Raw genomic sequence first — 27,021 nt, forward strand, 5'->3', positions numbered from 1 at the left:
TATTAGAATAAGACCAGAATCTACATGTATTAAATATATTTTTTCCCGAATTAAATCTAAACTTAATCAAACAGCATCAAACGAACGGTTTATTTGTTCCTTATGGGGGAATTGCCGTATCATGTGAGAGAAATCAAATGAACACACCATACGACGAAGCGCGAGTTTGTGAAATGATCGTATTCGTCGTACTCTAGTGCTATTTCATAGCAGCAATAACATTCTACAGCCCTTGTTAATAATGCGCAATGTTCACATTTACACCAAGTAAGTTCTTAGCCGGGCATTCGCTCTATAGCTATATATATATATATATATATATATATATATATATATATATACACCCATTTGCAAAAACGTTGGCCGCAGATAGATAGATAGATAGATACCCATAGTCTATAGTTAGAATTGTATATGATTACATTTGCATGGGATTTCAATCATATTACACAACATATGCAATTCTAATTAGATTTCGGGTATCTATCTATATATCTATCTGCGGCCAACGTTTTTGCAAACGGGTGTATATATATATATATATATATATATATATATATATATATATATATATATATATACAACTAATTAAAAGAATTGTATTTATAATTGTTATAACACGCTCTGCATTCTATGTATTGAGCACTCTGTGTTCTACAAAAGTCTATTTGGAATAGATTATATATATATATATATATTATATATATATATATATATATATTATATATATATATATATAATATATATATATATATATATATATACAGTCGTTATCAAAAAGGTTGTCATATGGAAATATATATAAATACGTAAATATCGGTCACGTGATTTTACTACATACGTTAATTTTATGAGAAATCGTTGGAAATCTGTCGTGAAAATTTCTTAAATGTCATAGTAAGGTGAACAATATTGTAATAATAAAGAAACAAGTGATAAGTGATCAAAATAAGCCATGTTTAATGGTCACGTGATTGATATTTATATATTTCTATATATATTGATCGGGACAACCTTTTTGATAACGACTGTATATATATATATATATATATATATATATATATATATATATATATATATATATATATATATATATATATATATATATACATTTCTCTCTTTTCCTGCAGGTTTATGTGGTGATAACCATCTGTATACTCCTGCTACACTTCAAAGTCCTCTTTATCCCCGTTACTTCCCTAACTCTATAGACTGTAACTGGACTATTTCTGACACCAATGGATCAAGGATTCTGTTAACGTTTTTAGAATTTGCGGTAGGTCATATTTCCTTTTAAGGTGGCTCGATACAGTTTTTTCTTCAGTCACTTTGACACGTTCAAACAACGCATTTTTATGATTTATTCTAGAGATATTGGGGCTTTTATATATCTTGATGTTTCTATGGCGACACACGTGACCAAAATTCACTCCAAAATAGCCAATTGCCTCAGATAGTTGGAAAACAAGCACATTGACCCCCAATTCTTTTTGGTGCATTATTTTACTTGGAAGAAAAACTAACAATTAGCAGAATATAAAAAAATTCTATAATAGCGAAAAAAAATTTGTGGTCACTGTGCTTCTTTTCCAACTATCCGAGGCAATTAGCCATTTTGGAGTGCATTTTGTACACGTATGTCGCCATAGCAACGGACGATCTGTTACTAAAACTAATACGATTCCAAAGTATAGACATTAAAATAGATAAAAACCCGAATATCTCTGGAATTTATCAGAAAAATACGTTGTTTGAACGTGTCCAAGTGATGAACAATGGAATTCTTGAAAACTGTATCAAGCCACCTTAATGTACTGAAATACGGGCAGGGAAGAATTTTTATTCTTGTTTCACTTTTAGTTGGAAAGTCGTTCAGGTTGTATTTATGATTACTTGGACGTTTATGATGGTGACTCCTCGTATGCACAAAAACTTGGGCGATATTGTGGAAACGACTCAAAACTAAGTCTGACATCATCTGGATCCCACCTCTTTATTGCGCTCCACTCGGATGGTATTATACAAAAACAAGCATTTGTTTTGAATTTCTCAAATACAGTTGGTAAGTTTTGCTTACAAATTTAACGCTAATGGCGAACATTGAAAACGCATACATGTAAACTGTCTGATTTTTTGATAAAATAGTGTTCGATCATGCGCGCATCGATTATATCATTCACTAAATAGACAAAGCCATTGACGGGGTTCGAATTTTTACTTTTGCCCTTTGAAGGAAGTTACAAGCAATTCTTGACTATATTTGCAGCAAATAACATATACATATCATTAATATTCAGCCTATATACAGGGTGAGTAAAAAAAACTTTGAAATTAAAATTAGCCGCGAACTTTTGGCTGGAATTTGACAATTCCCATTGTGTACAATCCACAAGACGTGGTTAATTAATGCAAAAGTGTTGAAACCATTTGAATTAATTCGACGTTCTTTTTTATTACAGAGCTTAGAAGCATTTTAACTTCCAAAGGGAACAAACTTTATGTTATACAGGGTGTCCCAAAAAAAAATGAAAACTATTGATATCACCTAAACAATGCAATTGTTCGAGTTTGAATGCCTAAGCACTCTGTTGGGATCCACAAGTGTATAAATGTTTACCATACCCATTTTTATGCATTCATATATGATGCAGTAAAATTTGCTTGTTCGCAAAAATGATATTTATCAACAATCTTTACATATTACAAATATGGATAACATTATTTAAATGTGCACCTCAAGGACAATGACCTTCGACATGTCCCCTTTCTCTAGTAACACAAAGCATTTAGCATTTTATAAGTTGCATTAAATTCCCACGGGCTGAAATTCGTGAACACGGCATTCAAATTTTAATAATGAGTGATTTCAATAGTTTTCGTTTTTTTGGGACACCCTGTAGGTTAATTAATGGTTCACCTATTTGATATGCTTCGTTTACCCATGAGATATTTCAGGCAACTCTTTTCACATTACAGTCGATTACAGACATTGCAACTAATTTGAATTTCAAAGGTATCAGTTTTTTTACTCACCCTGTAAGTAAACGCAAACGATTAGAAATATACATTGTCCTCTCCATTGTTGTAAATACAATCACAGTTAATGCCAGTAAAGCTGCAAAGATTATCACCCTGTTCTTAAGTACACTAGAATTTAGGCCTTTTGGAATTTAAAGCACTTGTAATCGGTTTAAATTTACGTCTTGACTATACCATGGTTTATAGAAATAATTAATTTCTGGCACTACGTAGTGCACTATCGACACAATTCTGTCCGGATAAAAAGCTGACTGCACTAATCCTTAATCTTTTCAATTGCAATGCAATACTGAGAAAAAAAGCAGTAATTTAGATGAATAATTTTTTGTTTATCATGCAAGTCATAATCTTAGATCTCCTCAGCGTTTAACGATTTTCACAAGATCGACACTCGATCACGCAGCTCTTGCCCCACTATAGTACGATTGCACTTCTATGTATAAAGGCGCTACATTTTGCTGTTAATAATCAATTTATGTGCTTCTGAAAACTGAAAATTCGCGTCGCCTTCCCGCATCGCGTCCGGTCTGTGGCGATATTTACGCTACCTGCAACACATGCTCCTCCTCCAACCCACTTGATCTTGTGTCTAAAATATCAATTTCCTGTCTGTTGTAAATAACACTAAGCGGTCGCATCCACGTCATGGATTAGACTGACGCAATTTAAACTCGCTATATTGTGAATGACTGTGACCGCCCAACTTTGAAATATCTTGTCAAAAAAGTATTTTTCCGCTTTGACGAATGTCCGTATAGCAACCGAAAAATGTAGAGCTAGTTAATTATCAGGAACGCACAGTGAGCAAGCATCGAAGAAGTCAACATTTTAATATTCCTAAAAATCGGCTGGTCACTAGCTTTAAGATCGATGCATCGCCATCTTATTTAGGCATCGATTTCCTGAATAACCTCAAAGACTTAGCTACAAATTTACATTGGCGATAATTGGGGGGAGGGGCACATATTCATATATTCTTGTTATATAAGAAATTAATAATATTGCACAACGTGAATATAATAGTTATATGAATATTGGCCATGTATTGCATGGTCTATCGCAGAGCTTATTCCTGTTCATGACGCAGACAAATTAAGTCAAGATAATTATATAAGCAAACGAGTTGAAGGTAGGTCACTACATGTGTCACTACAGGTTTAAATTCGAAAACATTTTCAAATGGTATGCCATTTGAGTTAAATATCGTTTTATAACATTCAACTAGTGACAAATAAATTCTACGCTTTTCAAGAGAATCCCACTTTAACAGATTGCATCATTGTTCATACGGCATTTCACCACGCTTCTGATTAAGAGATAATCTTGAAGCTCTCCTCTGAATGCTTTCTAAGGCATTCAGAATGTTTTCTGAATGCTTTCTATATCTTTCAGTAAATAGGGGGACCATACTGGACAAGCATACTCTAGCATCGGACGCACAAGAGTTACATACAATTTTGAAAAGACAGCTCTACTGGTGCATCCAACTGTTCGTTTAATAAGGCCCAGGACACGATTTGCTTTATTTACAGAGGTGTTTACTTGGTCACTCTACTTCAAATTGTAAGACATAATTACGCCTAGGTCTTTGAACTTTCTTGAAACTTTAAGTGGTTTTCCAAGCATGTTGTAATTTGGTACTGAGAGATCTCGATGATGTGTTACTCTCATTACTTTACACTTGTCAGGATTAAAGGACATTTGCCATAACCTAGCCCAATCGCAAAGCAAATCTAGATCAGATTGTAACATTGAGCAGTCTTCGTTCACTTTGTCTTACACTTTGGAATTCGTGCTTTATATATTATTAAATCTTCAATCCTGTGCAAATTAACTGCGACGTGTCAACGCGCCCATAAATAGAGATCTTTAGCTTGACGTTTACGGCAAACGCCAAATCGCTAACAAAGTTTGTGCTAACAAAGTGGGCGGCAATTTCGCTAAATTACAAACGTTCTACATAAAACTTGTGATGTTCAGCAGTAATGTAAGAAAGCAAAAGACTATTTCTGATGTATTTAGAAAAGCAGCAAATTCAGCTTTGCCGTATGTGTTTCACGTTCGCCGTATAAATTTTAATGCTTGAACGGCTGATGGTGTATGCTGTTGGAGACAGGCCCGGCCATACTGTATAATCAATCATATATAGTTAATTTAGTTATGACGAATGTCAATAGACAGAAAGTAAAAATAGTGAGAGAGAGTGAGACTGTGAGGGAGTGAGCATCTGTAATTTGTGTTGAAATTATTGAAATAAACTTTCATTGTGATCTTTGGTGGATTATCTAACGGAGGCGGAACATTCACCAAACCTGCCACCTCCGCGACGGAATTTAGCGTATCTGCATTTATTGTGGTAATTTTTATACGAGACTATGGAATTAGAATCGGCAAAGGCGAGGTTAAATGTTAAACTTACAAAATTGGAACTATCTGTGAAAGAAACGGCGAGTATTTTGGAGAAATGCAAAGAGGAATCAATCGAGCGTCAACTGAACGCCCTTAAAGTGATTACTAGCGAAGTTGATCAGCGCAAGCGGAAAGTTGAAGAGTTACAAATAGCGGAGAAAACCGAAGTGGACGAAATTACGCAATACGGCGCATCTGTTGACGAGAAAATCGACGCACCGGATATCGAAGTTACGCGAATCAAACGATGGCTTCAAGAGAAAGAAGCAGAGAAAGACACTACAGAGAAGAAAGGTAAGATGCAGTTTGAAATGGAATTGCATAAACTCAAGCTAAAGGCGCAATCTACGTCAGCCCAAAAAAATGATAAGAATGTTGAGCAGGGAAATTTTGTCGATGCAAAACTTCCCAAACTTGAAATAACGCGCTCTGATGGGTCGCCCCTTGATTGGCCGAGGTTTTGGGGACAATTTACAGAGACGGTGGACAAGCGTTCCGTGGCACCAGTGAATAAGTTTGCGTATTTGTGCGGGTTTTTGTCGCCTAAGGTTAAAACTGCGATTGAAGGCTTACCTTTCACCCCTGAGGGCTATAATTGCGCCAAATCTATACTTGAAGATCGGTATGGAAATAATTCCGAAGTAATTAAAGCATACATCAAACTGATAATAGATTTGCCTACTATTAATCAGCTTAATTTTAAGAAAATATATCAATTTAATGACCAGTTTATGCATGCGGTTCAAGCTCTTCAAACCTTGAGCAAATTAGAGACGGTGAATGGATACGTCCCTATGACCTTGGACAAACTTCAAGCAATCAGGGGGGACTTGGCGCGCACTGATACCGATTGGGAAGAATGGAACTTCGCAAAGCTGTCTGAGGCTTATCGAAGCGAACGAAGTAGAGGGAAACAAATCATTGAAGCAAGACAGATCGTCAAGGCGGTTGTTTTTCTCGAAGAGCCCAGAACATACGTGTGCATACTGCGACGGGGGGACCACAAAACGGTTGCATGCAACAAAATCACTGACGTCAAATGTCGCAAAGAGATTCTAGCGAGGAAAAAACTATGCTTCAATTGGGCAGCCGGTAATCATAAAGCGGCGAACTGTCCGAGCAAGCGTTCGTGCCCAATCTGTGAGAAACGACATCACACATCTATCTGTGATACCAATCTGAATGGCGACCCGATGGTAATGACCAGTAAAACCGGAAACGAAGCAATTTTTCCAGTCGTAGTCGTGATGGTTAATGGTATACGTTGTAGAGCACTGATCGATTCGGGTGTAGGTAGCTCCTACGCTTCGGGAAAACTGGTAGAGGCTCTAAAACTCCAGCTTGTAGAAAAGAAAGTCAGTCGAATTGACATGTTGATGACGTCAAAAGTTGCGCAACAAGAGATCTACAAAGTCAAGGTGCAAGCACTTGATTCCGACTACGAAATCGAGACGAATTTGACAAAGGTAAACAAGGGCGAGTTGTTGTTCGTAGAGAATCTCAATTGCAAAAATCTTCTGCAGAAATACTCTCATGTGAGAGGCGTAAATCTAAATGAGACCGAGACCAAGAAATCCCTACCAATCCATGTCATCCTGGGCAGTTGGGAATATGCAAGAGTGAAAACCCAAGAGAGACCTCGAGTTGGAAAAGAAGGGGAGTCAATAGCTGAGCTAACAAAACTGGGTTGGTTCGTTATGAGCCCTGGTACCGAATTTGTTGCAGCAACGATGATGGCAACTCAAACTTCTCATGCTGATTACGAAGCTCTTTGTCGATTAGACTTTCTGGGACTCGAAGATAAGAGCGAACACGATCAGTTACAAGTCTACAACGAGTTCAAAGAGCAGTTGACCAGAGCACCAGAAGGTTGGTACGAAACGGGGTTACCATGGAAAGGGAACCATCCACCACTCAAGGACAATCGAGAAGGAAGTTTGAGACGTCTTACAGCCCTTCAGAACCGGCTGAACAAGCGGGATCTTTTTGAGTGTTACGCCGAAGTGATAGAAGACCAAATGCAGCAGGGTGTCGTTGAAAAGGCGCCAATCCTAGTAAATGGAGTCGAGTTCTACATACCCCACCGAGAAGTCATGCGAGAAAGCGCCGCCACAACAAAATTGCGTGTGGTGTACGACGCGTCTGCGAAATCATGCCAGCATGATCCTTCACTAAACGAATGCCTTTATCCTGGTCCACCCTTACAAAACAAGATGTGGGAGGTGCTCGTGGGGCAGCGAACCTTTCCTGTCGCTCTTACTGGTGATATCATGAAAGCGTTTATCCAGATTCGCATCAGGGAAGCAGAACGAGACGCACTACGATTTCACTGGACGACGACCGGTGGAGATTTGACAACTCTTCGGTTTACGAGAGTCCTAATTGGTCTTTCCTCATCGCCATTTCTTCTTGGGGGAGTCATAGCCTCACACCTAGAACAATGGAGACGCCATCGGCCCGAAGACGTAGCAGAGCTCCAACGGTCCCTCTACGTTGACGACATTATCAGTGGTGGAGAAACTGTGGGACAAGCGAAGCAACGGAAAGAGAAAGCGAATAACATCCTCGAAGACGTGACCTTCAAACTTCACAAGTGGGCTTCGAACGTGAGTGCCCTCGAAGACAATGCAGGAGAGTATGAGGCAGTCGAAGACCAAACTGCTGCCAAAGAGCAGCTTGGCGTAAACCCGAACGAATCAAAGATGCTCGGAATACTATGGAACAAAGTAAAAGATTCGCTGAGCGTCCTGTTTCCAAAGGCTGGAGGCAAGACAACAACAAAAAGAGAAATCCTCAGTAGACTCGCAAAGATACACGACCCGTTGGGCATTGCGTCTCCCCTCACCTTGGAAGGTAAGCTAATCTATCGCGAGACCTGTGACGCCAAGTTACCATGGGATACCGAACTCGAAGGTAGCCTACGAAAGCGATGGTTGTCCTGGTAACAATCAACGCCCTCATCTGTGACGGTACCACGACCGATAGCACCATACCAGGAACACATCAACTAAATTTGTCTTCATGCTTTTGGAGACGCGAGTGGTCAGGGAGTCTCTGCTGCTGTTTTTGGAGTGAGTAAACAAGTTTCGGGTGAAACACAGATGCTCGTCGCAGCCAAATCTCGTCTTGCGAAGAGGGGTCTTACCATTCCCAGGCTAGAACTCATCGTGGGACACATGGCCGTGAATTTAATCACAAATGTCACTAAAGCTATCGGGGAGGACAAAGTTATCGAACAGCACTGTTAGTTGGACAGCACCGTAGCCCTTTACGGGATTGAAGGAGCAGGATAGTATCGGTAATTCGTAGTTATCGGTAATTCACACTTCTGTCGAATGGCATCATGTTCCCACAGATCAGAATCCTGCAGATCTTGGAAGCAGGGGAGGCCAGTTGACGGAGTTGTGGTTGAACGGCCCACGATGGTTAGGAAACCCAGAAAAGTTGCCAGGAAGTCCAATCACCCAACCATCTAAAGAATCACAAGCTGAGGCAAAGATTGTCCGTGAGGTCCTGTGCGCAGCCCAGACAAACGCAGGAAGCAATGATTTGGATCTTGTCCTCGAGAGAAACGAACTGCGTCGAACATTGAGAGTTACTTCGTGGGTGCTACGATTGAACGATTCGTTCACAATTACAGGAACCGAGAGAAACGAAACGGCCCCCTTAGTGTTTTAGAGACAAACGAAGCAAAGCAATGGTGGATCAAACAAGTCCAAGATAAAGCTAGCAATACTCCACAAATCACCCAAACGAAAAAAGACCTCAACCTTAAAGAGAATCCAGACGGCGTGTACCCATTCTATCCGCCAGCTACTGCTACGTTTACAAGAAAGTTGGTCCAGCGAATCCATACCATCACTTTGCATGACGGTGTCGGTTTGACCATGGCTGCAATAAGAGAAACATATTGGATCCTAAAGCTTAGACTGCCCGTGAAAAGAGTGCGTAGAAAATGTTGGGGATGCAAGCGGTTTCGGGCAGTAGCGTTCAGGACGCCTGCACCTAGCTATCTTCCAAAGAATCGAACCGTCGGAGAAACAGCGTTCGAAGTCGTAGGTGTCGATTTCGTCGGCCCAATTCGGTACAAGAAAACCAAGAAGGAAGCAAAAGCCTACCTAGTAATCTTCGCGTGCAGTTTATCTCGAGCCATCTATTTGGAGTTGCTTCCAAATCTAACGACAGAGATTTTCATTCCCTGTTTAAAGAGATTTATTGCTCGACGCGGTACACCTCGTGTGATCTATTCTTACAAAGGCGGGACGTTTGTAATAGCAGCAAAATGGCTTATGAAAGTTTAGAAGGAAGAACAGTTCCATGAGCTTCTCGAAGAGTACGAAATCAAATGGATCTTCAATTTCTCTCGGGCCCCTTGGTGGGGGGGGGGGGGTAAATTCGAAAGGATGATCGGAGTCGTCAAAAGCGCTCTCAGAAAAGTAATCGGGAAGGGAATCCTATATTGGAACGAGCTAAGCGAAGTTTTACTCGATATAGAAACTCAGATAAACAGACGACCGCTGAGTTATGTCGAAGATGATGTGGAGTTACCGGTGTTGACTCCAGCGAGTCTCCTGTTCCAAAGAGCTAACCACTTGCCAGAACTTCGACTGCACGAAGAAGAAGACAAGGATCTGCGAAAGAGACTGAAATTCCTGAGAAAATGCAAAGATCAGCTGTGGAATCGGTAGAGACGAGAGTATCTGACGGCACTACGCGAGCGCCATAGGATGCGTGCAGGAGGTACGAGTCCGAAAGTTTCGAAGGGCGACCTAGTTCTAGTTCAGACAGATGAAAAGAGCCGTGGCAGTTGGCCACTAGCTGTGATTTCAGAGACGTTTCCAGGTAAAGACGGGGTGACGCGAGCCGTGAAGGTGAAAACAGGCAAAGGAGAACTCGAACGTCCGGTACAGCACCTTTATCCCCTTGAGCTGTCCTGCGACGTACGAGAGAAAAGGGAAAAAGGCAAGAAGTTAAACCTGAATGCCCCGACCATCCGTCAACGAAAAGATGCAGCAGTCGCAGCTGATGCAAGAACCAAAGAAACAATGAAGCTCGAACAGTAGGAGACTTAACTTTAGTAGCTCATTTATCCAATTAGTTATGTTCAAAATGTTTTGTTAGGTGACCTGTCCTCCATCGAGACATAAACTTTCCTAAAGTTCATGGGGGGAGGGTGTTGGAGACAGGCCCGGCCATACTGTATAATCAATCATAGTTAATTTAGTTATGACGCATGTCAATAAACAGAGAGTAAAAATAGTGAGAGAGAGAGTGAGACTGTGAGGGAGTGAGCATCTTTAATTTGTGTTAAAAACATTAAAATAAACGTTCATAGTGATCTTTGGTGGATTATCTAACGGAGGCGGAACATTCACCAAATATACAGACGTTCAAGTATTAAATTTTATACGGCGAACGTGAAACACATACGGCAAAGCTGAATTTGCTGCTTTTCTAAATACATCAGAAATAATCTTTTGCTTTCTTACATTACTGCTGAACATCACAAGTTTTATGTGGAACGTTTGTAATTTAGCGAAATTGCCACCCACTTAAAGATAGTGGAGTTAAAACACAAACTTTGTTAGCGATTTGGCGTTTGCCGTAAACGTCAAGCTAAAGGTCTCTAGTGATCATATCTTGTTAAACGGCGAAATAGCAACGATAATATTAAAATAGGACCAGAATCTACATGTATTCAATATATTCTTTCCCCAATTAAATCTAAACTTAATCGAACAGCATCAAACGAACGGTTTAGTTGTTCCTTATGGAGGAATTGCCGTATCATGTGAGAGAAATCAAATGAACATGTCATACGACACGACAAAATATTATTTGAGTTCACCAGACGACGAAGCGCGAGTTTGTGAAATGTTCGTATTCGTCGTACTCTAGTGCTATTTCATAGCAGCAATAACATTCAACAGCCCTTGTTAATAATGCGCAAAGTTCACATTTACACCTAGTAAGTTCTTCAAGGCGCCGGGCATTCGCCCTTTCGAACTCGCGGATCGAAATCCTCGTCAGAGGAAGATGGATCACTACCGTTTTCGGTATCGCTATCGTCGCTATAATATATACGTATATATAAACAGGGTGTATAAAAAAAAATGTCCCAAATTTAAAAATTCCGTTTTTCAGGATATTTTGCAGAATTTGGCAAAATTTTGTGTTCCTAGAGATAGTTAAGACTTATCTGGTATACCTACGCCAAGATTGGTTTTTCATTAACAAAATTATGTTACCGGGAAGGGGGGTTCCTTTCCACTGATATTTAGAAGGCTTGCGCGCGAAAATGTGAAGCTGAAATTGAGATATTATTTAGCTGTCTAAAAGTAAGAAAGCTTTTTAATAAACTGTCAAAGTTTCAGGAAAAATAATGCATACTGGGAGCAACGCGCGACCCCTAAAGGTGACAAATATTTCATTGGGCGCAGTGGATTAAATGCATCGTTGATTTTAGCGTGACCGATCTCATGCAAGGCTGGGCAAATGAATAAATTAAAGCGAGAAACTGAACACAAAAACAAAGCGATTTATTCGTGATGTTAATCCTCAGCATGTCCACCATTTCATTCTAAGCTTGCTGCGGCTTGTCTGAGCATACTAAACACTGAACAGCGAACCATTTGTCTGTCGATTTCAAGTTTGATTTGATTTCATTAGCTACTTTTTCATAAAAAATAGGGAGTTTTGCCTGGTGTTGTCAAAGACGTGGCGGTGCCTTTAAGGACATTGGAAACGAATATATATATATATATATATATATATATATATATATATTTTAATATATAATATATAATATATATACACCCGTTTGCAAAAACGTTGGCCGCAGATAGATATAGATAGATACCCAAAATCTAATTAGAATTGCATATGTTGTGTAATATGATTGAAATCCCATGCAAATGTAATCATATGCAATTCTAATTAGACTTCGAGTATCTATCTATCTGCGGCCAACGTTTTTGCAAATGGGTGTATATATATATATTTATATATTCGTTTCCAATGTCCTTAAAGGCACCGCCACGTCTTTAACAACACCAGGTAAAACTCCCTATTTTTTATGAAAAAGTAGCTAATGAAATCAAATCAAACTTGACATAGCGATTTCATTGCAATACATTATTATTTTTATCTCTTTTCCTGCAGGTTTATGTGGTGATAACCATCTGTATACTCCTGCTACACTTAAAAGTCCTCTTTATCCCCGTTACTTCCCTAACTCTATAGACTGTAACTGGACTATTTCTGACACCAATGGATCAAGGATTCTGTTAACGTTTTCAACTTTTGTGGTAGGTCATAATTAGGTAACTCTTTCAAAGCTTGACCCCACCAGTGGAATAAAACTTCCTTTTAATGTACTGAAATACGGCCAGCGAAGATTTTTTATTCTTGTTTCACTTTTAGTTGGAAAGTCATTCAAGTTGTAAATATGATTACTTGGACGTTTATGATGGTGACTCCTCGTATGCACAAAAACTTGGGCGATATTGTGGAAACGAATCAAAACTAAGTCTGACATCATCTGGATCCCACCTTTTTATTGCGTTCCACTCGGATGGTATTATACAAAAACAAGCATTTGTTTTGAATTTCTCATATACAGTTGGTATGTTTTACTTAGAAATTTAACGCTAATGGCGAACATTGAAAACGCATACATGTAAACTGTCTGATTTTTTAATAATATAGTGTTCGATCATGCGCGCATCGATTATATCATTCACTAAATAGACAAAGCGATGCTGTTTCCATTGTAACCGGATTTATAAATTTTTTCTTATCTAGAGACGAGTCTGCATCTTTTAGCGTTTCAAAGGCCATTACATGTAACTGAACTATTAGTGTGTTGTCTTAATGCCCTTATATATACGATTTACAGGTAGAAACGTTACAATCTGCACGAAAAAGATCGACCTTGGGTTTGTAATGGACAGTTCTGGCAGCATCGGACGTCATAATTTTGAAAAAACCAAATCATTCATAAAATATTTTACGGATTATTTCAAAATTTCTCCAAACGAAACAAGAGTGTCGGTGATAACGTTCGCGACAAGGCCAACATTACATTTTGGATTTTCTCGAGAATTCAGGACCAGACAGGATCTTTATTTGGCAATAGATAAAATCCCATACAACGGAGGGAAAAGGAACACCGCGATGGCTTTATTGAACGCATCTATAGATATGTTTCATACACAGAATGGTGCTAGGATTTCAGGTATTTGATTTTCGAATTATCAATCCTTTTTCATATTTTTTTTTAAATCGCGTGCTACCATTAATATTATATTTAAGCTTTTGTTACAAATATATAGGTTTTAAAAAAAATAATTCCGATACAAATTTCAAATTATTTTTTTCTTTCGCCTGGTAAATATGTTTAGTTTTGATTCGTGTTAAATGTTTTTTTTATTTTATATACGCGAGTTAGGAGATCGTTTACGATAGGTTAACTAATGTTCATTAGTGTTAGTTTCTGGCTTCGTTCTTCTCTTCTCTTCGGATTGCTCGTCCTTTCGAAACCTCGTTTTTTTTTCTCTTCTTGTCTTTGGTTGTTAGTTCTGTAAACGTTGAGCTTCTCTAACGTTTCATATGCTTTTTACTCCGCTATAAAGGTTCGTGTGTTGTGCCCGCCTTTTTATAGTGACGATTGAGGGACGTCTGCTCACGTCATCAACCAGAGTGGGCTGATCCTTATCCAACCAATCAGCGTTGTTAGTTTGAAGTGTGGGTTGGCGTTAGAAGCTCGTTCCAACTATCATATCTTGTTTATATAAGGTGTTTTTGCACTAGTCGAGATGGTCTTTAGCTCTATCGATCAATACTTTCAAATGTTCACAACTTATCAACAACCATTAAAATTATCAAACATTGTTTCTGTGAACTTTATTTTATAACTTAACTACTTATTCATCTATTTTAATCGAATTAAGCTTTCTTTGAGTAATCCTTAAAATGCTCGACCGTGCATTATAAAAAAACACAGTTGATTGACATAAGAGCTTCGCAGCTGCCTCAAGCATGCATATTTTCAAATGTAACAATTAAGCTTGGCAACGACATACGACTGTTGATTCAAGTGCGCACGTTCTGACAGGATGATTAATATTTTCACCTTACTTCTTTATTCAATCCCACGAAATGTCATGCATGAAAGCAAATGTGATTAATGATTGCAAATGGGCCAGAAATTATATTTACTCAGGCGTCTTGTGACAAAACTTAATCACTAATCCCTGTCATGCATTTGCTACTTCTATTTTTACATCTTTTTTTATATGCATATATCTAAACTCAAAAAAGCCTTGCGTAACAATCGTGAATTATTACTACTTTTAATCATAAAATTTCGAGAAACGAGAGGTTCAAAAGAGTGTTTACTATCTACTTCTATTTAAAGATATTGGAATCGCGCCTAGGATTGAACATGATAGAAAATTGAAACGTTCTCTGCATGGTTGTAAATATTTCATTTTTAACAATCTTTCATCTGCCAGACTGCAGCTTGCAACAGGTAGCTAAAAATACAACGACTGACAACAAATACCTACGGTTTACAATAACCATGGATATAGGTAAAAGACTAGAGAGGAAACTCATGGCGTCAGCATTTTAACCTTGTTGAAAATCGTGACGTAACGCACGATATAGCTAGCTGCTTACCTCAAGTCGCGTCAAGTTGATCAGGTCTTCCTGGATTATTAAAACAACTGCTGTGATTGATTTTTATAAAATTATAAATGGGTTTATCTTAAAGTTTATAAAGAGCACAAGAAATATAAAGAAACTTTGACAAAGGCTAACTAAATGTTTTTTATCTACATGGCAAGGACAGCATCAGAAAGGCATTAATGTGCAATAGCTGTGCCCCATAAATGTGTTTTTGAATTTATTTTTGAATCTTGCAGGTTTTATCTTCTTGAACTATTTTGTACTTGTGTATAAAATAAACTTTAATCTCTACATTTCCAAAAGTTAATGTTTTTATTTCTGGTTTCTCTAAAAGTATTATTTGACTATTTTTCTGTTGTTTGAGCATAGTATAAATTATGTTGCAGGACATAACAGGTGAAATTGCATACAAACATTCCACAATTAAAGTACATTGGATTTTTACTATTGAAATGACATCTTTTATTTATAATAAAAATCACACTACAACTTATTTAATACTTACAATCATGGATAATAAAGTCTTTTAACTATCCATGTTACAATTTAATGTAAAACAATTGTCATTACATGTAATAAAATTATTTCCAAATTTAGCCATTTCAACTAGTATGCAAGAAAAATTATAAAAATTATTAACTGATTAATTAAAATTCAAATCAATAAAAACTTGAGATGTAAAAAAGCATGCAAAAACAGCCAATTCAATCTTTTAAACCCTGATTTTAGAGTACTTTCTCTTTCTTACCAACTCTATTTTTCCCCCTCAGGTTATTTGAAAAGTCTAAAAATGCAAAAACAAATTAAAAAACAATAAACATTCTATTTGACATTGTATTGCTTCTAGCTGCTTCAACTCAATGCAGACAATGCTAGCTGCATTTATTTTGCATGTAAATATTACAAATAATTGTCACCCATACAAACATTGCGCATACAACTTTTGCCAAAAAAAACCTCCCCAAAAAAACTATACTATAAAATTTAATTGTCACCAAGCCACATTTTAGCAGAATATGTATCCAGTGTTTTATATAAGTAAACAAACTCAACAAATTTAATATACATAAATTGCGTCGCAAATTTCGGAAAAAACAGACAGTGAAAATAACAAAAAACACACTATTTTGCGACGCGTTTTTCGCAAAAATGAAACAATTATTTTGTAAACAAACAACGTCTAGACGTACCTTGACTATTGATGTGTGGCGTAGGCTAGGTCATATCTGCCGATAAAAAGAGAAAAAACAACAAAATGTTACACAAACCAAACAAAAGGTGAAACTTTGAAAAAATCTAAGGAAATCCAAGTCAAAAACATAAGGAAATCAATGCTACTTACCTATAAATATTCGCCATCCGTGAAATCAGATTTTTCAACAAGGTTTCAGCCATTTTAAAAACATCAAAAAGGCGTTTCGACCAATCAAAATTTCCTAAGCACCCCACGTGACTATATAGTTTCCTATCCAGTGATTTTATTATCCATGCAATAACAAAGCATGCCTAGGTTTGATAATTAATATATGACAGAACATACAAATGAAAAATATCAAATTCGCCTATATTGTGCTACGCCCACAAAATTGATTTTCATAACAGCCTAGTTATTGACAAAGCTAACTACCGACATGGAGCCGGACAATTGATTCGTAGAATACCACACTCACAACTAATACCGACAATAATGCTAAGAATTTACCCGATCAATACTAATGCCGGTTTTTATTGAAGAAATAAAACATTTTACGCAGTTCTTAGGGTTATATGTAGGCACATTTAATATTTTTTATTTGTTTCTGTCGATCATATTGTGATCATCAACCCCTGGCGTGTTTTTGTAATTGTAAAGCGTAGGTATTTTTTTGTCGCCGTAATTTTAACTATACCCGTTGTAGCCTGATGCCTGCAGTCTGTATAAGCCGAAAGTTCGTTACAAATTAAATATTTACAACTACAGAACGTTTCAATTTTTCATTATTTACCTATAGTTTATAGCAAACTTAAAATGGCCAGGCTTTAGTACAAAAGTTCAATTTATTAAATTGTATAAGGGAGCATAATTCTACTATACCATTTGCCACCGGCCATCAAATCCTGTGTCACACATACATCAAATCTAAGAGTTTTGCAAGGGGACGAAAGGGATAAAATATATTAGCGTTCCAACAAAATGCAGAAAAACAGCGTTGTTCAGTAAATGTATTTGTTGCAAATCTTTCGTATTTTTCTTCTTATGCTTGCTAATAATATTTAGGAATAAAGAGAATTTTAATAGTTTTGACTGCTGGCAAAAGCACTCGAGATGTTCATCATCCTTCTCAAAAACTCAAAAACCTGGGTGTCGTAATATTCTCAATTGGAGTTGGTTCAGGAATCGATGTTTTAGAGCTCGAAAAAATGGCTTCCTCTCCTGCAAAAGACCACGTGTTCCTAATCGACAATTTCAATGAGTTCGCTGATTTGGCTCACAATATGTCATTTAATGCTTGCAATGGTATGTTATTAACATCTGTTAATGTAGCTTATATGTTGAGATTCTTTATAAGGATTTTGAACGTCTGGTAACTCAGCAAAGCAACAACACAATGAGACATTTTTGTTGCATATAATTTGGGCTGGAAGCGCTCAAAAAAAGGTCTAGAGGCTCTCATTAACCTACGTTTTTCCTAGAGGAACAGGAGGACCTCTAAGTTGCAGAGGGTGTGAGCCAGTTCTGTGCATGTTATTCAGTGAGTTGAGACCTGATGATCTAGGGACCACCATTAGTTATACTAAGACAGTAATGGCACTCAAAACCCGAGAGAGCATGCAAAAACTATAGGTTTTTCTAGAGGAACAGGTGGACCTCTAGATAACAGGGGACAGGTGGACCCCTGTTCATGTCAGTCAGCTCGACTCAAATATTTTCTGACTGACCCACCGAGTCTCTAGGTCAGGTCATCAGGTCGCGTTTTCATCCAAAATGACCTGTACAAGTGCAGTTCACGTGGTGAGGTGTTGTCCAGAAGGACAGCACTTCCTGCATGCCATTGTTTAATCACTGCAATTCATTACAAGTTACAAAAAGAATATCCATAGACTATCTAGAGATAGCATATGAATGAACACAGCGTATCGGTATAATATTTACATGCGGATGCCACAGCGGCCGGTGTTTCGCTGTGGGGAGGTTGATACGGTTTATTTTTGTAGTTTTTGGTTATTATAATTACTTATGAAACGCAAATATCAGGCGCGGATCCAGCAGGAAATCTGACCGTGTCATACAGGACTTAAAATTTTCCGGTCGGGGGGGAGGGGCGGTTTGCATATAGGAGTAAAAATTTTCCGGTAGGGGGGGGTGGGGCTGGGCGAATGACGAAGGGGCTATGGACCCTCCGAAACAATCCCTGCTCTTTCATAAAACCACAAGACCATTTTCAAAATTTTAATTTTGGGTAAGGTATTCACCGATATTTCTTTCACACTCAACATAACGTGAATTTTGCATACACAAATTATTCACAGACTACAGCGTAAATGCAAATTTGTATCATAGGGCGCTTCCATTAAGCGGCCAAAAAGGTCCGACTGGTCATATTTTAAATTGAAGTAGAGTATTTTGTTAAGAATATAGCGGTGAAACTGCATTTCCCCTGCTAGGCAGATGTAGATAACGATATACTTGAATGCAGAGTTCTTGAAACACTTTAAAATACCAGTAATCTATCTGTACCGAAATACAACTGAACCGGTCTGGCCGTTTTTCCGTATAAAGAAGAGCGCCTATTGTTCGATTTAAAACCTTTTCAGTATTAAGATTTTCAGTATTAGTCTCTTGGGAAATAGCAGTTTAAAAATTGTCGTTGCGATTGTATAACGCGAGCGAACGAAGCCCTTCTTTAGTAATAATTCCATCATGTTGTAGCCTGAAGAGCGATATTTCCCCTGAAATATGTTCGCTTAGATTTGATTTTGAGAAATTTCGACGGATTCATGTATTAATGCATTCGCAGCGGAATGAGCGTTATTCCCGCCCTCGACAACAATTGACACGAATTAACTTAATAAACGTTTATTGCAACGATAAATCGTATACTAATTACAACAAAAAACAACTGGTATTATGCAATTTTAATGCTCGCTCTGTTAAGAACAAAACAACCGAGATTTTTGACTATATATGTGAATCTGAAGCAGATTTGCTCACAATCACTGAGCACTGGTTAACTCCACGTGATGCTGCGATCAGAGCTGAGTTATGTCCGAATGGTTACAAGATGTTCGCTCATCCAAGATTGGATCGTCGAGGAGTAGGGACTGGGTTAATTTATCATGAGTCGCTAAATGTTGAAAATATTGATGCAGGTGCCAGTGTACAGGGTTCCTATGAGTTTTCGGAGTGGATAATTAAGTCACCATCACATAACCTGCGGATAGTTGTTATCTATAGACCACCCTATTCAGCTAATCATCCTGTCTCAACAAGTGTATTTTTTACTGAATTTTCTGAATACTTAGAATCGCTTGTACTCTGCAAGGAACAACTGTTGATAACGGGCGATTTCAATATTCACGTGGATGATGCAAATGACATTGACGGTGAGAGGTTTCTGGATATGTTAACCTCATTTGGACTAAATCAACACGTTAATCAACCTACACATTGCAATGGTCCCACATTGGATCTAATTGTAACACGCATGTCTGAATCTCTTGTTACCAAAATGCCACACGTGGATCATTTTATATCTGATCATACTGCCGTTTTATGCTGGTTAGATTCTGTTAAACCCTGCTTATCTGTAAAAACTGTTAGTTTTAGGAAGCTTAAGTCTGTTGAAAGAGATCACTTTAAACGCGACTTGCTTGCTAGACCACTGTGTACCGGAAAACAAGTAAGCACTATAAATGAATTAAATGCGTACGTAAAAGAATATAATACCACCTAATTGGAAGTTCTCAATCGTCATGCCCCCATACAAACACGTACCAGAGTATTCAGACCCACTGTTCCATGGTATAGCGATGCTATTGATTTAGCTAAGCGGCAACGCAGGAAAGCAGAGCGGAAATGGAGGAAAACAAAATTGACTGTTGATCTGAATGCCTATAAGGCCAAAAAGAATTATATGACTTATCTGATGAACAGAGCTCGTAGTGAATATTACTCTACATTTATGGAAGAGAACACAAGTGGTCAGAGAAAGTTGTTTGGTGCGGCAAAAGGTCTGCTTGGTGTCAAAGATGAACTTTGTTTCCCTGATCATCTTGATAAAACTGTACTTGCAAATGATATTGTTAGATTTTTTACTCGTAAGATGGAATGTTGTCGAAATGACGTTGATTCTGTCTGTATCAATCCATCGAAACAAGACCTCGTACCAGGTGATAAGCCCATATTGAAAACACATCATGTCCTGGATTCTTTCAAGATATTAGGTCATGATGAAGTATACGCGATATTATTTAGCGATCTGCAAAAAAATCATGTGCACTGGACCCCATTCCAACCAATTTGGTCTGCGACTCTCTAGACGTTCTGATGCCAGTGATTTTAAAGATGGTGAATACTTCTCTTTCTACTGCACATTTCCCGGAAGACTGGAAGGAAGCTCTTGTTAAACCACGGCTAAAGAAAGGTTTTCGGGATCCAGCTTATAAGAACTTGCGACCTATTAGTTACTTACAATTTGTCTCTAAAGTCACCGAAAGAGCAGTGTTCGATCAGCTGTATACTCATGTAATTGATAACAATCTATTTCCCTTTTTCCAGTCGGCATACAGGCAGTTTCACAGCACGAAGACAGCCCTGCTATGAGTTGTTAATGATATTCTTTTCAATATGAATCGGAAGCATGTGTCGCTTTTAGTCTTACTGGATTTAAGTGCAGCGTTTGACACTGTGGATCATACCATCCTATTACATCGTTTGGAGACCTCATTTGGTGTCACAGGATCAGCGCTCGATTGGATCTTTTCATATTTGTCTGGTCGCACTCAACGTGTCTCAGTTAACGAAGGATTGTCAGACACTTGCCATGTACCTTACGGTGTTCCTCAGGGCTCTTGTCTAGGCCCATTGCTCTTCACAATTTACGCTAGCAAATTGTTTGACGTTATTAAGATGCATTTACCTGAAGCTCACGCATATGCTGATGACTCCCAGTTATACCTTTCGTTCCAACCAGACAGTTCTTCGAGTGAAATGGAAGCATTGAGTGCAATGGAACAATGCATTAAAACTGTGAGAGCATGGATGGTTATTGACAAGATGAAAATGAATGATGGCAAAACGGAATTTATGACTGTTGGGACTCGCCAACAACTTACGAAAGTTACTGTTGATAGATTAATCGCTGGAAGCTCTAGTATAACTGCAGTGAATGAGGCTAGAAATCTTGGAGTTTGGTTTGATTCGAATATGAATTTTAATGTTCATATTACTAAAACATGTAACTTGGCCTTTTACTTTCTGCATAATATACGACGTATTAGAAAGTACCTCACACACGAGTCTACGCAACAGTTTGTACTTGCTTTGGTCATTGGACACTTGGATTATTGCAATAGCCTCTTTTATGGATTGCCGGCGAACCAAATTAACAAGTTACAGCGTGTTCAAAACGCAGCAGCTAGATTGGTGTCTAACACCCCTCGTTTCTGTCACATCTCTCCTGTCATGTACCGACTGCACTGGTTGCCGGTGAAGTATACAGAATTATTTTTAAGATCATTTTAATTACATTTAAGGCCATGCAAGGCAATGCTCCAAGGTATATTTCAGATTTAGTAAGTTTTAAACAAAATCCCGTTATAGCTTGCGCTCAAATAACGGGTGTTACCTTGGGTACCCTAAAGAGAGAACTAACAAAACTGCAGGAGATAGAGCATTTGCCGCGGCCGCGCCAGCTCTGTGGAACTCATTACCTACCACTCTTAGAACTGAGAACAGTTTGCTTAATTTTAAATCATCTTTAAAAACGTATCTTTTTAAATTAGCATATGAACAGTAGGTGTAGTTTTATCAAATATAGTTTTAGTTATTTGTAAATTAATACTGTACTTATATCTTGGTTGTATTTATCTTATTTCATGTAAAGCGCATTAGATCATATACATATGTATTTTGCGCTGTATAAATTTTAAATATTATTATTAATATTATTCGATTCACTCTGAATCAGCTAGGATGCAGCGAACAGACAAATTTAACGTGTTATGTATAAATTATATGCGAGTTCGAAGTCGAGAAGTGTCGAACTTTATTGCTAATTATGCCGCTTATTGCACAATCAAAAACAGGCCACCGTGTCGCACCGTGGCTCACGTGGCAAAAGCTTGCCCTGTGATTGGTTTGCTACACTGCACCGTGTCCGAACGTTACTATATTTAGTAACAATTGCGCAACAATCTGCACGCTGACCGTGTCAACTAATTGCTGTGATCGCAGCTTCGAATGCACGACTGGCTTCCGAACATACTCGGTACAATTCGGCAAGCTTTCGGCGAATTTTATAGTTCAGCGTTAACTGAACAATCATAGTATGAAACAAGATATATTAATTGGGAATTTGTTCCCACTTTTAGCAGGAATTCGTACTAATATGACAACGATTCGAAAGATATTGCTCACCGGCATTACTTGTTTTAGACATATATTTCCTTAATTTTGGTGTGATTCAAATAATTAATATGTACTTCTAAAATTGTGACCCTCCACGGGAAAACATACATTAACGGTTTGAAAAAACGGGCTGAAATACCGTTTGCTATCCGTGAAAATCAAAAATGGTTGCCGTTTAAAAATTTTAAACGCCCGTTTAAATTTTATTGCTTGGCGTAAACGGTTTGTTCAAAACGTGAAAACGTTTTCATCGATCCGGGAAAACGTTTTGACCGATCCGTGAAAACATTTTGGTACAGCTGTAAAAACGTTTTGCTTTGGCGGTAAAAACGTTTTGGTAAAACCGTGAAAACGTTTTGGTAGAGCCGTGAAAACGTTTAATTAAAACCGTGAAAATGTTTTATTACAGACGTAAACATGCAGGTTTCACCTTTCACCTATATAACCAGTATAACGTTTCCGCTAACGTTCAATTAAATATTTCCACCCAACAGTCGGGACGACCTTGTAAAGTTAATCGTATAAAACTATATAAAATGTAATAAAATGTTTATATATCTGAGGCAAGCAAAATGGGTCGAACACCAAAGTGAGATATCCCTATATATCACTGATTATAACAAATCTAGCTCATGTTTATAATGCTTATTAAAGAAGTATGATTGATTATATGTCTATCTTTCATTAAAGTATTATCACAGAAGCGAAAACACAGCCGCCCTTGATGATTTGCCAACTTGCACTGCCAGAAAACCATCACCTGGGTCAACAGGCCCCAAAATGCTTTTTTCGCAATTATAAATGTACCTACTTCTATAGTGCGTGTGAGAAGACATATAGTTTAAAATTTATTTCAGCAATTAAATTCTATACACATACTAAGCAACATATCTGAGATGCAAATATAATTCAACTAATTATAACGAGAGATATCTGGTATTTGTTATGCAAATACTTATAAAGATATAATAAATACGCACATTCTCGTATATACATTAAGTAATTTGGCATGACTAAACTACTTTCGCGTTTATACCAATGCATTTCACGATTCATTTTGGCAAAAACAACTAATTAATGCGTTATAGGATCGTGTGCGAGTTTCCTGTTATATTTTTTATAATACGCTATATTACACATTTTCACATATTTCAACAAAGTGCATTTAACCAATTTTCGCCAGTGCGTGTCGAAGTTTGAAAATGGGTTATTAAAAAAACACGATCGGTATGATATATATAAACTCGCTTTTTAGACTATAGTTATATATGCTTTCATTTGGAGAACACACGACTACACAGTCATATAATTAATAGCCTTATGCTGTATAATCAGATTATTCTAATCCGTACTTAAAATTGACGCAATATTTATGTATGTTATTGAAAAGATTTGACCTCTGTAGGAAAAATATGAGCTCTATGTCAAATCTTATTTCACTAAAAATTCTTGGTGGTCACAAAATATCTCTAAATATTTCATAATGAAATACTTTATCTCCTTCCATATTTAAGAGCATCAGCCAAAACTTTAACAGTAGAATATCGGCTATATAGCTAGCATGCTATCTGAATAATATAATATAATACGCTATCTGCGCTACACTGCATGAAAAAAAGTTTTTGTTAGTTGAATATGGGATCGAAGGCCTGCGTTCCGTAATCCAAACGTCAAGATTTCCGTGCTGAAAAGCAACTTAATACTCCATCCCGGCGCAAAGGTGCACAATTTTTTAGCCAAAACATATGGCAATTACACATACTGCCCTTATAGAAACAGCGGATCGAACCTTTAAAAAATGCGCACAATTTTTTCTGCAAAGCATATAGCAGTGCAATCGCCCATATAGACACGACAATCCCAAACGCACGCACAGGGGAGTTTATACTCACCATTTTATAACAAAAATTATATTACAAAAAATCAATCGACATCATCTTCGAGACATCTAATTGTGACACAATTTGTGCCCCCTGCCATGGTTGCCAACATGTGCGCCGTCATGGCTCCCAACAGAATTTTGACGTTGCTCGTAATTTTAAAAATTTTTATACTTTTAACTCAAGTTTTAGTGCTCAAATTACATGTAGCGCTTCCCAAGAACATTATCTTGAAGGATTATGTTGGATTACTAGTGGATGGATCGTTCTCAGAAAGATATGAATATATTTCGTCGGTGACATCGCATGTTTTGATATTTCAATCAAGACTTGAATCGAAATTCAAAATTGCGAGAGCTGTTATCAAGTCTACAAACATCTCTCTTCCAAAGAAACCTTTTATAGTTGATTTGACCGTTTGCGTTGTTATTTCGCCAAATCCTGGTCCTGAAAAGTCAAGCGGAGGTGTATTAAATCAACCACGCTCAGTGTTGCTGTCACATGTTGCATCGAACAATGTATATAAACCGTCGTTTCTTCGCTCCTGCCGCATTTCGCCGTTGTCAAAGCACATTAATCAGAACATTTAAATTTACAATCGTCTTGCTTCACTTGGTGTTTTAAAGTCTTTCCGTGGATGTCGCAGTGGGAGAAAAGTTAAAATACGCGAAACAACACGAAGCGACAACCATGTCGACGATGACAACAATAAACGTGAAATTAGCATAATCTCGTATCATAATTACGCTTATAATCTTAATGAAAACAACTTGTTAACTTTGCCATCTGATGTTGATGCCGTTAATGTTACTGCTGGCTCTTGCACGAAAAACATCCAAAACTTTCTCTTTGGTCCCAGCCTATTATTGACCAACATCATGTCTCTTGCACCCAAGATCGACGAGGTAAGCTATTGCATCAACCAGAATAAACCGGACATAGCTTGTTTCAACGAAACTTGGCTTCATGAAGCCATTAGTGAAGATTGCCTTTATATTCCCGGTTATCATCTTATCTGCAGAAATCGAGCAACTGGTGTCCACGGTGGAGTTTGTATTTATATTCAAAACTCAATCAAACAAAAAACGTTGAACCACTTGCATCATCCTGAACTCTAAGTTCTTTGGGTACACACTAGACCAAAGAGACTCCCTCGTGGAGTCCCTTGCGTTGTGATCGGTACAGTATACCATCCTCCTAGTGCCGACGACAACACCATGATTGACTATTTGTCTTCCACGATTACATCCATCGAAGGACTTTACCCCGGTTGCGGAATCTTATTGACAGGCGATTTTAATCGACTTAACATCAATCGGCTCCTAGCACAGTTCAGAATGAAACAACTTGTCAGCATACCAACTAGAGGTAACCAAACTCTAGACTTGATACTAACCAATTTGCCTTATCTCTATGACAAAAATTCTGTTGAAAGTCATCCTCCCTTCGGGTTATCTGATCACAATGTGATTATGCTCCACCCGCCAAAAAGAGACTACCGAAAGCCTCCAGTCGTCGAACGGTGTGTAAAAGAGACACCCGCTCCAGCAGGAAAAATGAACTTGGTAGATATTTAAACTCCTGCGACTGGTCCATTCTGAACTCAGCTACTAATTGCGAAGACAAATTACAGTTATTTGTTGACCTCGTACGAATCGGCCTTGACAACATCATGCCACTCAAAACATCAAAGCTGCATGTGAACGATCCACCTTGGTTTACTGCTGATTTAAAAAAGCTTATCCAACTGCGTCAAAAAGCATTCAGGAGCGGTGACAAAGAACTTTTCCGTGTATATCGAAATCGTGTAAATCGCGAAAGGAAATCTTGTCGTGCTAGATTCTTTTCATCAAAAGTCCAACATCTTAAGGAGACCAAACCAAGTCAGTGGTGGAGTGATGTTAAAAAGATTGCAGGTATGACTCCAGCTGCTGGTTCTGAGGACCTGCGTTCCCAATTTCATTTTGACCAGATTGACGACCTTGATCTTCAGGCAATTGCAAATTTAATCAACAACGCCTTTTTGGAGCCCACAAAGGCCCACCAACCGTTGAACTTTATTCCTCCCTACGATGAGGAATTTGTTGCACCTGTTCTTTCTGAGGCCGACACTTACACAGCCTTAAAAAAACTCAATCCGCGGAAAGCTTCAGGTCCAGACGGTGTACCAAACTGGATTCTCAACGTTTTTGCAGAAGTCCTTGCACAGCCTGTTTGCAGGGCCGAAACTAGAACGATAATTGGGGGGGTGTTTATTCATATATTCATTTCTGCCCGACGGATTTCCATTGTGAGCTTTTGCACTTACAAAAGAAATCCGCAGGGCAGAACTGAATATATGAATAAACACCCCCCCAATTATCGTTCTAGTTTCGGCCCTGCCTGTTTGTTCTA

At 38.0% G+C, this 27,021-nt stretch overlaps 2 protein-coding genes across 2 annotated transcripts in view; both read left to right on the forward strand.

Moving 5' to 3' along the window:
- The first annotated feature begins 248 nt into the window (after positions 1-248).
- Positions 249-27,021, forward strand: part of LOC114544682 (cubilin-like) — a 39,530-nt gene continuing 12,757 nt past the window's right edge. The window contains exons 1-7 of the mRNA XM_028563255.1: positions 249-267; positions 1,131-1,276; positions 1,861-2,062; positions 12,610-12,755; positions 12,871-13,072; positions 13,346-13,684; positions 17,396-17,635. Of these exons, the coding sequence (XP_028419056.1) occupies positions 249-267; positions 1,131-1,276; positions 1,861-2,062; positions 12,610-12,755; positions 12,871-13,072; positions 13,346-13,684; positions 17,396-17,635 (1,294 nt within the window). The remainder of the gene's footprint in view (positions 268-1,130; positions 1,277-1,860; positions 2,063-12,609; positions 12,756-12,870; positions 13,073-13,345; positions 13,685-17,395; positions 17,636-27,021) is intronic.
- Positions 19,043-20,359, forward strand: LOC114515577. Its single transcript, XM_028534863.1, has one exon. The coding sequence runs from the start codon at positions 19,125-19,127 to the stop codon at positions 20,070-20,072; it is 948 nt and encodes a 315-aa protein (XP_028390664.1). The 5' UTR covers positions 19,043-19,124; the 3' UTR covers positions 20,073-20,359.

This window comes from Dendronephthya gigantea, unplaced genomic scaffold (genome assembly GCF_004324835.1).
Source record: "Dendronephthya gigantea isolate DGI-Jeju-01 unplaced genomic scaffold, DenGig_1.0 000004F, whole genome shotgun sequence".
Taxonomy (NCBI): Eukaryota; Metazoa; Cnidaria; class Anthozoa; order Malacalcyonacea; family Nephtheidae; genus Dendronephthya; species Dendronephthya gigantea.

Excerpts from the sequence above, each read along its gene's own strand:
- LOC114515577 (XM_028534863.1), top strand. The coding sequence starts at position 19,125 with ATGCATTCGCAGCGGAATGAGCGTTATTCCCGCCCTCGACAACAATTG.